General features: G+C 45.9%; 1 protein-coding gene across 1 annotated transcript in view; it reads right to left on the minus strand.

Annotated features, from left to right (window-relative positions):
• The window catches only part of sh2d4bb (SH2 domain containing 4Bb), a 45,634-nt gene that overhangs the window by 3,237 nt on the left and 24,897 nt on the right, over window positions 1–17,500 (minus strand). The window contains exons 6-10 of the mRNA XM_063220898.1: window positions 16,910–17,048; window positions 15,552–15,744; window positions 15,288–15,419; window positions 12,120–12,247; window positions 478–698 (exon numbers count right to left, since the gene is read on the minus strand). Coding sequence (XP_063076968.1) covers window positions 478–698; window positions 12,120–12,247; window positions 15,288–15,419; window positions 15,552–15,744; window positions 16,910–17,048 — 813 coding nt within the window. The remainder of the gene's footprint in view (window positions 1–477; window positions 699–12,119; window positions 12,248–15,287; window positions 15,420–15,551; window positions 15,745–16,909; window positions 17,049–17,500) is intronic.

The following is a 17,500-nucleotide window of genomic DNA, read 5'->3' on the forward strand; positions in this document are numbered from 1 at the left end:
AACAAACCAGACAGTCTCAGAGGTGTCATCAATGGGCATCTTTCAAATACCTCTCTGTTTAAACTTTAAAGCTGGACAGAGCTACAATCAAAATGTAGGTATTTTAGTTTAGGACACTATGGATTGAATGGATTGACCAGTGAGTGACTTATCTGCTCATTTTCACATTATGTTCGATAGGCGACAAAACTTTTGTCTTGTCAAAATCTGCCCTGTCTGTGTTCATTAAAGGGTCAATCTTTCTTTGGTGCATGACATTTATTTTTGTACATACATTTTCATTCGGGAGGGTTGTAGCTTTCATATGAGTGACTTCTGAAGCCAAGTGATTAATTGAAAGTCAGGTTATTAGTTGTTATTCCAAACAGATGGGTAGGCGACAACTCTTTTGGAGGCGAGTGTACTGCCTTTTTGTCATTTTTTGTGATGCATGCACAACAGCTAATGTTTGGACGTGGTGTTTACCAGCGACCATACCTTGTGGAAGTCGATGAGATCGGCCAGTGTGGCGTGCCTGTTCTGGTCCACGCCCAGGAAGCTGTAGTAGTCTCCCGAGGCGTCGATCAGGAAGTGCTTGAAGCCGGTGGCTGTGCGGTACGACAGCGTGTAGCCCCAGATGCGCTCGCTCACGCGCACCAGGAAGCTGCCCTCGGTCGCGTTCATCAGCAGAGACTCCGACTCCTGCCTGGAAATGATGCCTGCATAGGGAGAGAGAGAGAGAGAGAGAGACAGAGAGAGAGAGAGAGAGAGAGAGAGAGAGAGAGACAGAGAGAGAGAAAGAGAGAGCAGAGGAGCAGGATGAGACGAAGAGGAGGAGTACAGTATTGTTGCAGTGTTCATTTAACACAGAGGTTGACAGAGGGCTGAATTAAACACTCCTCCTACAGGTTGCATTGTAACACCCACCAACGTAATAACATACTAACAACGTAATAACTTCCCACCAATGCAATAACCCTGCCAACGTGATAACTTCCCACCAACATAATAACCCTGCCAATGTAATTAAAAAATGGGCAGTTCAGATGTAATAGCCCGGACAACGTAATAATTTTCTGCCATTATAATGAATATTACCTTATTACCTTGGCAGGAGGGTTGAGACGTCTTACATTTTGTGCCGTCAATGTTATGTGAACACTAATTCAGCTAAAGTAGATATTTTATCATTTGACTAATAGATTCCACTGGGCAGTTGTCTTTTATATGTATTGAAGGGGCCTGGACATTTCAGTATTTCTATGTTCCCAATGACATTCTCATCTGATGGGACAAATGTATCAAAATGTAATACTTCTCAATCGTCCTGCCAACATAATAATTTCCTGCCACCGTAATAAGGTAACAGTTATTATGTCGGCAGGAAATTATTACATTGGCCAAGCTATTACGTCTGAACTGTACATTTTTTTATTACGTTGGCAGGAAGTTATTACGTTGATGGGTGTTACAATGCATTAATACAGAAAAGATAGCTGTAGAGTGGAGGAGGTGAGGTGGTGGGGAGCTGGGGATGGGGAAGAGCCAGCAGGTGGGAAGTGCGGGATGAGCTGGTGAAGGAGAGGATGAGGGTAGGGTTGGAGTGGAGGCAAGGAGGTGGTGTTCGGGAGGCGAAGGAGGAGATGCTGCAAGCAGGTTGGAAAAGCAGGTGGAAGTTGGGGGAGGTGGTCTACAAGAGAGGATGAGAGGAGGTGGTGGTTGGAAGTGGAGAAGGTGTAAAGTAGATGAGGGGAGGAGCATAACAGAGACAATGAGGTGGATGAGGAGATGGGAAGTGAAGAAGGAGGAGGTGTAAATGCCAAAGAAGGTGGGACGAGGAGGAGGTGTAAACACAAGATGGGAGGCAGAAGAAAGGAGGTGGGGAGTAGGAACAGCAGGTGGGTAGTGGGGAAGGAGGTGTTGAGGAGATGGGAGCAGAGTGGAGACAAGTAGGTGGAGGGGGAGATGGGGAGGTGGGGAGGCGAAGACAGGGAAGCAGGTGAGAAGTGAGGAAGGAGATGCAAGGGAGATGACGAGGTGGTGTGGTGGTGGGAAGTGGGGGAGCTGTCAAGATGATGAGATGGGAGGCAGGGGAGAGGAGGAGGGAAGGTGGTGGAGGAGGAGATGGGGAAGAGGAACAGCGGGTGGGAATTGGGGAATGGGGTGCAAAGGAGATCATGAAAAGACGGGGAGGTGGGGAAGAGGGAAAGGGGATGATGAGCGGAGGTGAGAAGTGGGGGAGGTGCGAGAGAGATGATGAGATTTGAAGCAGAGAGGAGAGGGAGTGAATGAGGAGAGGAGAGAGGGAAGGAGAGGAGAGAGAGTGAGAGAGGAGTGGAAAGAAGAAGAGAGAGGATGAAAGTGAGTGAGTGAGAGAGAGAGAGATGATAGGAGGAGGTATGAGGTATAAGGCAGATGATGAGATTTGAGGCGGGGAGAGGAGAGGAAAGAGGGAGTGAGTGAGGAGAGGAGAGAAGGAGTGAGTGAGGAGATGAGAGTGGGTGATGTACTGTAACAACATTGCGCCCAAATCTTCACGCTGAGATAACAGCCACTGGACTGGAAGGGGTGTTTATCTTTAAATGATATCCCCCTTTGCTCTTGGTAATGCTTCACATCTTGGCAATGAATAATAAATAGACAAGTCTATGGAGGGAAAAAAATATTTGTTTTTATTGTTTTTTTTTTACACTGCATATGTTGTACCCCTTAGGAGAAGATGACACATTCATGGGCTAGGCTCTGGAGAAGATTGATTCAACTGCCAGCATGTTAAATAAATGTTGTCAGACTGTGCCTAGTAATTCCTTTCCCCCCCTTGCTCTGGTAAAACATTTGAATTTTACTCGCTGCCTCTAATTCCGAGTCAAAACGAATGAAAGTGGGGAAGCGGCAGCGGCGGTGTAGCTCAAGTGCACCTTTAGGAGTTTCTCTCCACTGCACTACGCTTTGTCTTTTTCTCTCTCTCTCTCTCTCCCTCTCAAACACAAACTGCCAAGGCTCTTCTCTTCTCGCCTCCTTGCCTGACAGAAACAGTGCAGTTTTCTCTTTTAAGAAGCACATCAAAAGACGATGCCGCCGCCACCACCTTCTCTGGCAGAGTAGCACGCCGGGATGGGCTGATTACCGAGCCCTCTGCAGGGAAGTCAGTCTCGTGTTAGCAATGACAGAGAGACAGACAGAGAGACAGACAGACAGACAGACAGACATACAGACAGACAGACACAGATAGAGAGAGGAGGGGAAGGCGGTCTGTGTTAGCAGAGAGTAGTCGGTCTCTGCTAGCAAATGGTTGAGAGAGAGAGAGAGAGAGAGAGAGAGAGAGAGAGAGAGAGAGAGAGAGAGAGAGAGAGAGAGAGAGAGAGAGCTGAGAGAGAGAGCAAGTGTGTGAATGTGCAGTTTGTTTTATCAACAGGAAGAAAGTAAAGGAAATCAGTACAGCCGGACGGAAGCAGACAGACAGGCAGACAGCCAGGTGCAGATAGCACAAGGTTGATCTATAGAATACCAACACAAGAGGAAGAAGAGGAGTGAGAAAAATAACGATTGTGTGACGCAGTGATTGAGTGGGTAGGTGTACAAACGGATGAACAGTCGGAAGTGGTAAGAAGGTGTTACTGGACGGTGTGTCTTGTATCGTCGCAACCCCGTCACCTGGAAACTGGGCTCTGGTGTCACCTGTGTTGCCACCAGGCAGTCAGTACAGTTAGCAGCATCGATCTACGAACCGTATAGTAGAGGTTCTCAAACTTTTTTAGGCCGGGGACCCCTCTAATGGAGCAGAGCAAACTTGGCAAGGGCCCTGTTATAATCGCATCCCAAATGACCGACATGGTAATGGTTTCAACTAGTCATTTTCACTCAAAAGTGGGGCCCATGTAAGAACAGTTACTTCTGCTGTAGCAATTTGTGTACTGCTGCATTGTAACAATCGCGTTCATGGACCACCCTCTGGCAATGCACTATGAAGCCCAAGGGTCCCCAGACCCAACTTTAAGAACCACATAGTATCTATAGAACAAGTAGGGGAATAAAAATGTATTGTATGACTGAGTGTGAGGGTGAATCGGCAGATGGAAGGAAATATTTATAACACTTTACTTGACGCCGGCGTCATACGTATGACATAATGGTGTCATAACATAATGCAGTCATGAATGTGTCATAAACATTATGTCAATATCATAAACATTGTATGACTTTGTCCTCAAGTGAAATCCGGTTATGTCAAAGATGGGACTAACAATGTCAACTTTTCATGGCCATAAAACGTTTATGACATTGGCATTATGTTTATGACTCGTTCATGACACTATTATGACATTGTTATGACACTGTTATGTCATACGTTTGACGCCGGCGTCAAGTAAAGTGTTACCGAAAAATGGAAGGGTGGACATAATAAGCACAGGTGCTACTGCCTGGCAGTGTTGCCAGATTGGGCGGTTTCCCGCACAATTGGGCTGCTTAGGATGGCCGTGTGCGGGTAAAAAAGGATTTTGGAGAAAAACCCGTCCATTTTTTGGCCGTAGAAATCAATAGAATTGGGCGGTATTTAGTGCTTCCAGGCGGGTTTTGAACATTTTTTGGGCTGGAAATCATCAGCCCCATCTGGCACCCCGTGTCAGGGCTGTACATTAAGACCAATTGGTCGCATATTGAGCCTAAAATTTTGACTGTGCGAGAAAGAAAAATAAAACGGGCGCACCTGTACGAGTATGCATTTCAACCCTTTCATTCGCATTTTGCTCCTGAGTTCGAGTACATGATTGTGAGAGCTGCTCATTTTTTCCACAGCCTGTCTGATAGACAGCATCAAACTCCATTGGGAACGCACTTCAAAAAAGACGGTCAATGTTGCTTGAATTCCGTGTTGGCTAAGATTGAGCCATCTCTGCTCCCGTAGCTCAGGAAAAAACCCAGAATCGCTTCGCACAGATCCCTGGTGGCAACAGTTACAAGGTGCGCATGCCTCATCTCTCAGTCGGATGTTATGTGCCAAAACTTCTTTTTGAAATGGACTGCTGTTTAAAACGTTCAAATGCGGAAGTTTGCATTGCTAACAGGAAACCTCTTGAATCCGATAGTGAAATAGCCACTCGGTTTGCTAGCTCATGTGGTTTAAAAGACGGCGTTGTTTGAGCTGTTTTGGCGTTTCCCAAACCGCTGTCTTCGCAATGACTTCGCAAAAAAATGCAATCGCAATCAAAGTAATCAAGTCAAAATATAGTCCGAGGAGCATTCACAAGTAGTGTGCAGTGCGCGCAAATTTAAAGTCTAGTTGGTCCAGTAGGCCCTAGCTACCGGTGCTGTAGGCTATTAAAAAGAGCAGCCAACACAGTGAGATAATTTTGCTGCTCCCAGTTTCATTTCACACCGTTCCAACCCATGCGTTTGAGGAAACAAAAACTAGGCTATAATAAAGCCTGTTGGATTAACGTGTTGTAGGCTATGTTTAAGATTTAGTCAATCTAGTTCAGTACGCTTGTGATTTACATGCTTTTAATCACGAAGTTATAGCCTAATAATAACAACAACAACAATAATAATAATAATAGGCCTAATAATAGTAATAGTAATGGGAACTGTGATTTATGGCATATAGCAGTGGTTCCCAACACGTTTTGCACTGGGACCATTTTATCCTGAACTTTTGGGGACCCCATTTTTTTCACAACCAAAACCATGACTGAGCAAACTTGCTGGCTATTAAAAAAAAAAAAAAACAGTGGATATTTCTGACAGTATAAGACTACAATAGCTATGGATTGTTAATTAGTGATATTTATTGGTATTTTTTTTTCACACCTAGACATTTCAGGGGAGCCCATTGGAATTCCAGGTGACCCCATACCCCAGTGTTGGAAAAAAAGCCCACTGACATAGGCCTATAGCCTAGGCCAGGGTTTCCCAAACTGTGGTGCATGCACCCCTGGGGGTGCGCGGCCTGTCACCAGGGGGTGCGCGAGCTGAATAGAGCAATGGTGGATATGTGTGTTTTTTTTATCCAGCATTAATGAACGTCAGGTAGTTTTAATTGTTTGATGAATTGTATCCTTGAAGGATCCATCTGAAGTGTAATTTATAACTCATAGGCTTGAATGATGTCAGAAAAAAACATCAGGTCGATTGGAAATCAGGATTACCCAAAATGTGCGGTGGTGCAACATTCGCTTAGGGGGTGCGTGAACCACATTGAAATGTGAAAGGGGGTGCGCGGGGGGAAAAGTTTGGGAACCCCTGGCTATTGTGCATGAAGATGAAGAAACAAGCAATGGTGCAATAAGCACAGTATTTTACATACCCCCCCCCAAATAACAAGTGTCGCGACATTTTTAGAGTGCTCCTAAATTTGTATCTGTGCTCCTACATTTTTATCCGTGCTCCTACATTTTTTCAGTTAGGAGCACCTGTGCTCCTAGTGAAAAAGCTTAACGTACAGCCCTGCCCCTACTGCCTGGCCAGTGTTTTGTGTCATGTCAAGTGGCAGTTTTAGACCTGCTACCCACACACACCACGGTATGACCAGGGTTGCTGTTCATCAGTCCAGCTACCAGAAGAGAGATCTATACAGGCCAGGGTCATTGCAAGAACAGGTAGGGGGTCTATTAGCCAGGCTGCGCCCTCCTAGTGACGCAACACCTTCGGCGGCGCTGCTTCTAGATCGAATCTCGATTGCAAGTCTATGATAATCAGGCAAGGCGTCTAGGGCAGTGTTTCCCAACCAGGGGTACGTGTACCACTAGGGCTACATGAGCACACCTCAGGGGGTACTTGGAAAAATGTAATAATAACAAATATATGGATTGTACTCACATTGGGATAAAGGAACAGATATAGAGCAAGAGTGAGGGGGGTACTCATCATGACAAAATTGCTTAGGGGGTACACAAGACAAAAAAGGTTGGGAAACACTAGTCTAGAGCAATAACGATTAAGTGGCTGAATGAGAGTTAGTGATCGAGTAGGTAGGTGGACAGACAAACAGACGGACGGACGTGGTGTCTCCAGACAGTGTGTGGTGGTGTCACGTTGGTGTGAAGTCGCTTGGATACTGAGTCCTACTGTGTGGGTAAGAGAAGTTCGATCTTTACAATTCCAACAGGGGCTTGACATTGGCACCTGCCAACTGGCCAAATGCTGATACCACTTTGCTGTGGTTAGTAGCGATTTCAGTGTCACACGCCTTTTTGGAAAAAAAAAATAATTGAACAATTCTGTGATTTCAGTGATGGGGGAAGTTGATAGATGGATGGATGGAAAGGCAGACAGATGGAATGATGGACGAGTTAAACACTGGTGCCTCTGGCCAGAGTGTCGTGTCACATATTTTGGCAGTCGTAGCAACATCCCTCGGAAACCAGGGGCCTCATGTACAAAGCTCACTTACGGACAAAAAAACTACTTAGGTTGTTTTTCACGGCCACGTTCAGATGTACTAAAACAGACTAGACGTGGAAAACTGCGGAGCTCCACACGAATTTCAGGGCTGGTGTGGAAGTTGCCGTAAGCGTGGAAGTTGCCCTTACTGCTGCATTTCGTCCTTTGGGCGGCACACAGAGGCATGCAGCGCAACTGTACGTGGGCGGAAATATTGCAAAAATGCAGCCAGTTAAACGTGGATCTGAATGTTGAGGCGAGTGATTTTAAATAAAAAAGTAGAAGAAGAAAACCACCTCAACCATATTATTGTTGAGGGAGCTGGTTAAAATGAAGCAGACTCATGACACTATGCTGGAATTACAACGAAATTGGATGCCCATCAGCAGTTTTATTTCAAGTAGCCTATTTGGCAGCTACTAAACATTGCATATTTTCTGGACTACGAGATCTGCGATGTGTCTTCTCGCATTTGTTCGGGAAGGTCCTCACCGCAATGCTTGTCTTTCTCTTTTAATAAGGCCACTGTAAAACCAGTCCATCAATTAACAGGTGAATTTCTAACTGAGTATTCGCTGCAGGTTATTCATATGCTACATGTGGCGTATGTGTGCATGCGTCATCTTTCATATTTATAACCGGCATAAACGTTTATTTCTTGGCAGCCTTGGCGACTGCCTCATCGCAATGTGTTTTGATGCAATGCCTTGTAAAAATCAATTGGCGGAAACCTGCATTGTACTGCAGTATAACATGATAGTTTTTTCTGCAGTCCTCACATTAAGTATTACCAATGCCTGATTTTATACACGCCAAAGAAATTTTGTTAGGCTATTGCGCGCAGCCCTTTTCCTTTTAAATTGGCTACCTCCGAAACAGCGCCTTCACCTCGCACCATACAATGCATTTCCCGCGTTCCCCTTCCCACGTTCCATTTCCCATTCTTTCAACCAATGAATGCATATGAATGGGTCTGTTCATACTAATTTGAATATTCATATAGAATATTTAAGGTAGGAGGCATGACGGTACCCAGGCTCTGCCTTAGTGATAACGCAACGCCTTCGGCTGAGCTACTCTCACTAAGGCCAGGAGCTCGTTCAGGTAGAATCTGGATCCCGCTACAGCGGGAACTCCACCCACTTTTTCGGGAACTAATAAACTTTGAGCATTTCCAACCGTTCTGGGTAGAGGCGGTTCAAAGCAGTGATGTTGTTTAAGCAGAGACGTTCTATTGGGGACTAAAGGGCTCTGCATACTTCACGTGCGCACTTTGTCGCGAGTGGCGCGAGAACCATTAATGACGTCATCACTTGCGACAGACTATTCATACTTCAGAAGCGCCTTGCTCGCATTGTCGGAAGTGCCCTCTGCTGTTCATGAGAGAAACGGCAATACAGGTCTGTGAACGGCAGTATCTTTCGCAACTCGCAGCGTGAGTTCTATGGATGTATAAAATAGAAAGCCAAACACGGCTGCTGTAGGGCTACTGAACGTCTGACTTGTGACTTACCACATTGAAACATATATTTTAATACAGGTCTGTGAACGGCAGTATCTTTCGCAACTCGCAGCGTGAGTTCTATGGATGTATAAAATAGAAAGCCAAACACGGCTGCTGTAGGGCTACTGAACATCTGACTTGTGACTTACCACATTGAAACATATATTTTAATACAGGTCTGTGAACGGCAGTATCTTTCGCAACTCGCAGCGTGAGTTCTATGGATGTATAAAATAGAAAGCCAAACACGGCTGCTGTAGGGCTACTGAACGTCTGACTTGTGACTTACCACATTGAAACATATATTTTAATACAGGTCTGTGAACGGCAGTATCTTTCGCAACTCGCAGCGTGAGTTCTATGGTCGATAAAATAGAAAGCCAAACACGGCTGCTGTAGGGCTACTGAACGTCTGACTTGTGACTTACCACATTGAAACATATATTTTAATACAGGTCTGTGAACGGCAGTATCTTTTGCAACTCGCAGCGTGAGTTCTATGGATGTATAAAATAGAAAGCCAAACACGGCTGCTGTAGGGCTACTGAACGTCTGACTTGTGACTTACCACATTGAAACATATATTTTAATACAGGTCTGTGAACGGCAGTACCTATCTTTCACAACTCGCAGCGTGAGTTCTATGGATGTATAAAATAGAAAGGCAAACACGGCTGCTGGGCTACTGAGCGTCTGACTTGTGACTTACCACATTGAAACATATATTTTAATACAGGTCTGTGAACGGCAGTATCTTTCGCAACTCGCAGCGTGAGTTCTATGGATGTATAAAATAGAAAGCCAAACACGGCTGCTGTAGGGCTACTGAACGTCTGACTTGTGACTTACCACATTGAAACATATATTTTAATACAGGTCTGTGAACGGCAGTACCTATCTTTCGCAACTCGCAGCGTGAGTTCTATGGATGTATAAAATAGAAAGCCAAACACGGCTGCTGTAGGGCTACTGAACGTCTGACTTGTGACTTACCACATTGAAACATATATTTTTTGTTGTAGCCTATTGCCAGATCATTCCAAGACCATGTGAGGGCATTGTTCTGGCGGCAGAATTTATAAATAGTTCGCCAACACAACGTGCTTCTGAACAAAGTAAACAATTGTTTCACTGAACAACATTTAAGAGAGAAGATAAAATAACTCTCTAGGACATTTTATTATCCTCAAAATGATGCAGGATCCATTCTGTAGTAGCCTACAGTAGTTGTAGCCTCTCTTCGCAACTCCTGCTTTGTCTGCCTACCTGCATGGTCGCTAGTGGCGCACGACATGTTACAAAAAATGTGGGGTGCACGACGTCGCGACACGGCAGCTCGCGCCACGGCGTGTGACGTCATTTTGGGTCACGTGATGGCGCGAGTGAGGTCGCGAGTGATGTCGCGAGTGAAGTATGAAGGAGACTTACACCAGTCACGCCAAGTATGAATCCCCCTTAAGAAATGTTTGGTTTAAACTTTGGCTCAGCCTCTTCTACCCTCGACCAGTAGCAAACCAAGGTAGGTGGGTCAACCATGCCATTTAAGAATGTTAGTTGTTATGATCCTGGTCAGACCAAGTCTCGAAGAGCTTTGAAAGTCATGATGATAATCAGGCAAGCAAGGCGGAGACTTGGTCCCGCGTGTGCTCGTGCACGTAACCTCGTTACGCACTTATTGATACATCCAGATTTTTTTGTCCATAAGTAACTTTCAAGATTTTCACGTCCGCACTTTCTTGGTAGGAAATCCACGCACTTCTTTGTACATGATACACCATCTCGAGAACTAAGTTAGCAATTTACTTGGTTACGATGTAATTTGATTATTGGAAACATAAGTTACTGGTTAGCAACAATGCTTACGAGAAACGGGGTCCAGGCCGGTTAGTGTGTTGTGGCATTCACACACAGCCGTTATCTTCACATGGACAGACACTCGTTTCACTTGTGTCACCAGTCAGTGGAGATAAAACAACAACAATCTACAGTATAGATTCCCAATGCATCAACAAGTAGGGGACAGAAAAATAATGATTGTGTGAGTGAGTGAGCGACCGAGTGAGTGAGTGAGTGAGTGAGTGAATGAGAAAGTGAGTTGGAAGGATGGACGGACAGGCGTAAACAAACACAGGTGTTTCTGGCCAGTGTGTTGTCAAGTCGTGTGCGGTAGTCACAGCCAACCGTCACTGTGGTTTTGATGTCACCAGTGCTGCCTGAGTCATCATTATTAGTCACTGCAGCTAAAACAAGAGCGATCTATAGTATCCTAATGCATCAACGAGTAGGGGACAGAAAAGTAACGATTGTGTGACTGAGTGAGTTCGCGAGCGAGTGAGTTGGTTGGAGGAGGGACGGACATGGATAACCACAGGTGTCACTGGCCAGTGTGTCGTGTCACGTCGTGTCGTGGCAGTCACAGTCACACATAGTAGCAGTCGCCTGGACACCGAATTCTGGTGTCACCTCACCAGGGGTTACACAGGCTACCGTCACTCACCACATCCGTCTGTCTGTCTGTCTGTCAGTCAGTCAGTCGCTCCCTTGCTGGCTCCCTGACCGGCTCTCTCCTCCCCCTCCCGTTAATCTGATCAGCGTTCAATCCCCTCCAGTCACTCACCGTGACCCCAATCAGCAGTGGCGCATGCTGTGAATTATTGAGCTGCCCCCATCCATCCTCCATCCACCCTGCCGATCCTGCATGCTCCGCTCACCCTTCCCTGTCTCCTCTACCCTCCCACTCCCCCCCAACACTCCACATCCATCCTCTCTCACTTCACGTCCGAGCACTCAATCTGTCTTTGCTTCTTTACTTCTTTATTTATTTCTATGTCTGCACACTCACATGCACGCACGCACGCACACTTCCATTTTCTCACATTGAGTTTTTTTCGTCCGTCCTCCGTCCTCTTTGCCTTTTTCAAATTTGCTGTCTGTCTGTAATAGAAGCTCTCTCGCCTCCTCCATCTCTCATCCTTTCTTTCAATTTGATTCACTCATCGCTTTCAATTGTTTGGTTCTTGTCTCTAAGACCCGCTATTCATTGACCACATTTGGCTCATCTCCTCTCTCTCTCTCTCTCTCTCTTTCTCTCTCTCTCTCTCTCTCTCTCTCTCTCTCTCTCTCTCTCTCTTTCTCTCTCTCTCTCTCTCTCTCTCTCTCTCTCACACAGACACAACATATAGTACTTCTCACGCACACACACACACACACTTCAATAACACTTCACACACACTTCCATAAAGGTGTACTCACTCACCGTGAAACCAGGGTGCGAGTGTGCTGCTGTTTCTCTCGTAGCCAGCCCGCTTGGGCCTCTGCTCCTCTCTGAACCAGCGCAGGATGGACTCGCGGGTGTTGGGCCTAGCCGGCCGGATCCACACTGGACTGGGAAGAGGAGCACAGGGAATATGGAGAGGGGTGGAGAGTGACGGAGAGAGATTCGGTATCCACCTTACTATAATCCACAGATATACGTAGGGTGGCGCCGTTATTGGGGTGCGTTTCTCCAAAGCGTAGTTGTTAGTCAGTTAGCAACTTGGGTAGTTGCCAATGGGAAATTGCATTGCAAGCAACAAAGTAGCTAATGTAATTAGCAACTATGGTTTCAAGAAATGCACAATCCCTGCAGAAAGATTTATTGGCAGCCTAACCGGAATTAGCAGACTGGAAATTCTGCGAGAGCATGACAAACATTGAAATGAGCTGGGCTAATGGGCCCACCCAACACACTGCCTGGGTACTTAAAATTATAGTTTGCACCCTGTCTGTGAAGACTCTCATTGACATGCTATCCATAGGAGTTTAGCTGCAAGCAATCTGACTTTTAGAAATTAAGAAGTTCCCTGTCTAGAACTGAGAAATTGGATAAAACCATATCAGTATGCTGTTGTACTATATTATACAGATATACTATATATACTATATATACAGAGAATCTGCAAAGGTTGAATAGAGGAATGATTACTGGTGGGAGCTGGGAGAAGTGAACTCTTATTGTTGGTCTGGAAAACATGTAGCACCATTGAAAGGCGAATGTTGCACATCACACCATATGGTAACTGACTGTAGCAAACATGTTCTAGTAGAATAATATAAATCAAGCCTGTACTTTTTTGGGATCCATGTGATGTCAGGTTAGCGCCCTTTAGTAGACCTTAGGTTAGGACAGTGTTTCTCAACAGGGGTGCCAGGGCACCCTGAGGTGCCGCAGGCCACCCTTAGGGGTGCCGCGGAAACGTGGCTTATAAATAAATTATCTAATATAATACATATTTGTCTAAATTGATAAGGTTATGTTAGTCAGTGGAATCTTTCATCTGCCATTTACGCACAGTTATAAAATAAAGTAAATATAGGTCGTCCCAGTCAGCTGCAACTTCGAACATAAGTCGTGTGACGTCTCCAAATGTGTTACTTTTCTATTTTCTAAACTTGTGTGGTATCGGATGCGATGCCATTTCACGGCTTGTTGGTTTGGGGTGCCTTGAAATTTTTCATGAATTGAAAAGGTGCCTCGCCTAAAAAAAGGTTGAGAAACACTGGGTTAGGATACCTTTAGGAGACTTAAGATTCCGAATAAATGGTGCTCCCTTAGCACTGTAGATGGCGATAGCACACATGCCGTCATGCAAGCCGCCACCAAACGCCACAGAAAAGGAAGAAGAAGGCAACACCCCCTTAGGAGACCAAGCTTGAGCCCTCTCCTTTGCATTGCGTAGGCAGGGATTGACTTATCTTACTCTACCAGCAGATGTTTGATTGTAGCATTTAAAGAGCCTTCCACCACAACCACCCAGCAAAATAAGAGACCTGGGTTCGAAGATTTTGTTGGGTTGCCTAGAATTCTACTTCCCTTGGCTCCAGAAATCTTTGCCAGACCAAGCTCCGGCGACTCTACAAGATGGATGCAAGAACCAGGGCCATGGATGAGTCACTGTGTTTAGTGCGCTCTTTTATGGACTGGTGGTGTTTTATGATCTGTGAGGGTGCCTTCGCACTCCACACGCTAGCTTGCCGTTCTGAGGCGGTCCTGTGAAAATTTCATGCTAATATAATGCAACAGTGTGGAATACATATATTGGCTTGGATGTTAACACATTTATGCGGTGCTGTAATTTTTTAGGCCGTTGTATATTTATATATCCACAGAGTGTTAATGAATTTACACACTGCTGTAAATTTAGATAGTGTGCATCCATAGTGCTAAAACATTAACATACTGCTGCATCTATCAGCTAGTCTGGCGACCTCGTATTGCGAGAATCAGGGCCGTATTAATGCACATGTTAGATATGTCTGCAGTCTAGGGACCCCCACCTGCCTGGGGCCCCTTGACTAGCCAAAAGTTGGAAATTGTAGAATTATAGAATTGTGACGAGATGCGATATTGAAAAAAAAAATCATCTGTCATGTTGAGTACAGTGCAAAGACATGTTATCCTTAATTCCTAGCTCGTAATTACAGTATGACACTGTCTATGTAAATTTGTCGCGAAATTTGCCTTCCGGGGGAGCCGACAGCAACCTATAGCCAAGGGGCCCCAGTCCATCTTAATCCGGCCCTGGCGAGAGTGCATCAGACACAGCACTTTGTGCCCTTGCGGTAGTTTATGGAACGGTAGTTTGTGGAAATGGGCAAACTGGTTTTAAAGAAGCGATAACTTCCAGATGACCCGATTCTGCATGCAGAGTGAAGGAAGGTAATTGAACAAATGAACTGTCCTTGGCTGAATAGTTTGGCTAATTACAATCAGCTTATTTAGTTAATGGCCAGAACAAATGAAGGCTATTGGATTGTAACTCCTCCTGAGGCAAGGTTTGCCCCATTATTGGTAGTGAGCATGTTGTATGTTTACCCTTGTGCAAATATACGGTAGTTGCTTATACAATTATATACATAGTGTGGTGGTATTTTAGATGCTGTACACATCACATGATACAAATAATGAACATTAATGATGCCTAGTTGATGTTAAAGACTTGCAATTAGTGGTCCCTCGGGTTCCACTGTTGAGATGATATTTTTGGCAGGGGTGGGGGGTGCAAGCAAGTCATTCACACTTAATGACAGTCGTAAAACTGAACAAAAAGAGTCACTAATGTTAATGATATGTGTAATGTAACACAAAAGATGGGCTCATTTCATCCCTTATGCCAGGACATCTTCAAATGTAGTGTCAGGCTGCAAATAATAGGATTCAAATTAATATACATTCTGCCAAGCTGTGAACTAATGGTAAGAGGGTTGGTCTTGTGAACAACATTTGAATCCCTTATTATCCATGGTTGGTGACTTATGGTGCTTTTGAGCAAGGCATCTATCTCACACTTTGATCCAGAGACTGAAACCAATACTCTGTGCTCTGCATCCAAATGTAAGGATCAGCAAAGTGTAATGTAATGTCATAGAGTCTGTGTTTGTTTACCAATCTATGACGGACTGTGTTGCCGGGCTGCTATGGCGGCGATTCGGCCTGTAGTGTCGTCGATAGGGGGTGGAGGCAGCAGTGGGTGGGGCACTGGTGGCAACCGACACATTTGTTTTGTTGGTTGCGGAGCTGGTGTTGGTATTGTTGGTCAAGGTCATCGTAGCAGTAGCAGTAGCAGTAGTAGTAGTGGCGGTTGTCGTTGTCACCGAGGCGACTGCTGATTGGCTGTTGTTGGGCACCCGGGCCGCGGGATTGGTCGACGATGGATGCTCGATGATGGCGCTGTGCCTCCTGCTGCTGCTGGTGCTGCTGTTGGGATGTGTCTTCTGGAAGAGTCCGCTGAGGCCGGCCACCAGGCCCTTCTCGATGGCGCGCAGAGACTGCCGCTTGTACTCGTCCCTCGCACGCCTAGCCTTCGTCTTCATCTCCTCGTCTGCTGCCTTTGAGCGCTTCACTGTGAGGTCAACCAGCGAAAAAAAATAATATCAAGAAGACGTTATTGAAGCCATTGCGCACACCACACACACACACCACACACACATACTGGGCATTTCTCAAAACTCTAGTGCGCACACTTCCAAGTGTATCAGCCTAATTAGTCACGCCCAGTGATTGGATGCTCTTTATCAGTCACGCCCAGTGATTGGACACTCTGCAGTGTTCACCAAAGAGTAAATCACTGGGCGTGACTAATTAGGCTGATACACTTGGAAGTGCGCACACCAGAGTCTTGAGAAATGCAGAGTATGTCTGTCGGTAGGGCCCTCTGACAGCTTTGGTCGGGTCCAGGGCAAAGTCAACTGAAAGGGCCCCCTCTCAGTACATGCAATGTAATGGGGACCCAATTCTACCGTAGGCCTCCCTGTCTCCCTGGCCCTAGGGCGGTCCCGCACTATCGGCAGGCCTGTGTACTGTATAGGCTATATCAGTGGTCCCCAAACATGCTCTGCTGGGACCTCCTTTTGGATCTAAGAATATTTTCACGACCCCCTTCCCCCCATATTCCAAAAGCCAAATATTTTCTGTCCCTCAATGTTGCTGAATGTCAAGTAGAAATTCACTTTAGCAACCACTCAACTGAATGGAATGGTTATATTTTATGAGCACATAGTAGTTTAGTTTAAGTACATCCCATCTCCCTTCGACCACCCTGTAGTAAGTAGCCGCTAGAGATTAGATCCCCCCCCTACACGGTCATGATTTTTTTCTCTCTTCATCCGGGCCAGATAAAATCTTCTGGCGGGCTGGATCTGGCCCGTGGGCCATGGCCCATATGTTTGACACCCCTGACCTACGCAAACATCATGAGGGAGTGTGTATTGATATTACTTCGTTACAGCAACAAATAATGCATTACAGTTGTTAACTGCTTTTGTAATGCGCTACTCCCAAAACTGCTCTTTGCTATACATGGGTTCTAAATTTTTTTTTGCCCTGACTGCGAGAAACTAACTGCGCACCACTCAACCTCTGATTGCTGGAAACCGCTGTCGGTCAAAAAAATAACTAACGTGGTTGGCTGCCAGTGTCTTGCCCCTCCTCATAACATCAATGGTGACAAACACGATGAACCCAAGTATCACTGCTCTTTGCTATTTTGGTAGCCGGCCTGTACGCACGTTGCTCCTGCCACTCCTTATCGTCGCGGTCGCTCCTCTTGTCCTCCTGCTTCAGGCAGATGTACAGCTCTTTGGCCCTCCGCTCCTCCCGCTGACGGATCTCCTCCTCCCCTCGCTGCCTCTCCGCCTCCTTGCATTTCTTCACATGAAAAAGAGATCACACAAACACAAACACAGACACGCACGCACGCACGCATGCACGCATGCACACACAGACACACACAGACACACACAAGCAAAGGCAGACATAAGGACACACACACACACAAGCATGCACTCATATTCACACACACACACACACACACACACACACACACACACACACACACACACACACACACACACACACACACACACACACACACACACACAGACGTGAAATGAATCAGCTGTCTTATCAAATGCCTCCCCTCATTCCCGGCAAATTGGCCCTCCATTTTGCCTAACATGGAGGCGCATATGCAATCACATTCATGGCATGGTGCAGTGGAGAGTGTGGTGTGGTGTGCAGTGTGGTGCGGTGCGGTGTGCAGTGGAGTGTGGTGTTGGTGTGGTATGCGGTGTGGGTTTGTTTCGAGGATGACTTCACAT

Source organism: Engraulis encrasicolus, chromosome 17 (genome assembly GCF_034702125.1).
Source record: "Engraulis encrasicolus isolate BLACKSEA-1 chromosome 17, IST_EnEncr_1.0, whole genome shotgun sequence".
In the NCBI taxonomy this organism is placed as follows: domain Eukaryota; kingdom Metazoa; phylum Chordata; class Actinopteri; order Clupeiformes; family Engraulidae; genus Engraulis; species Engraulis encrasicolus.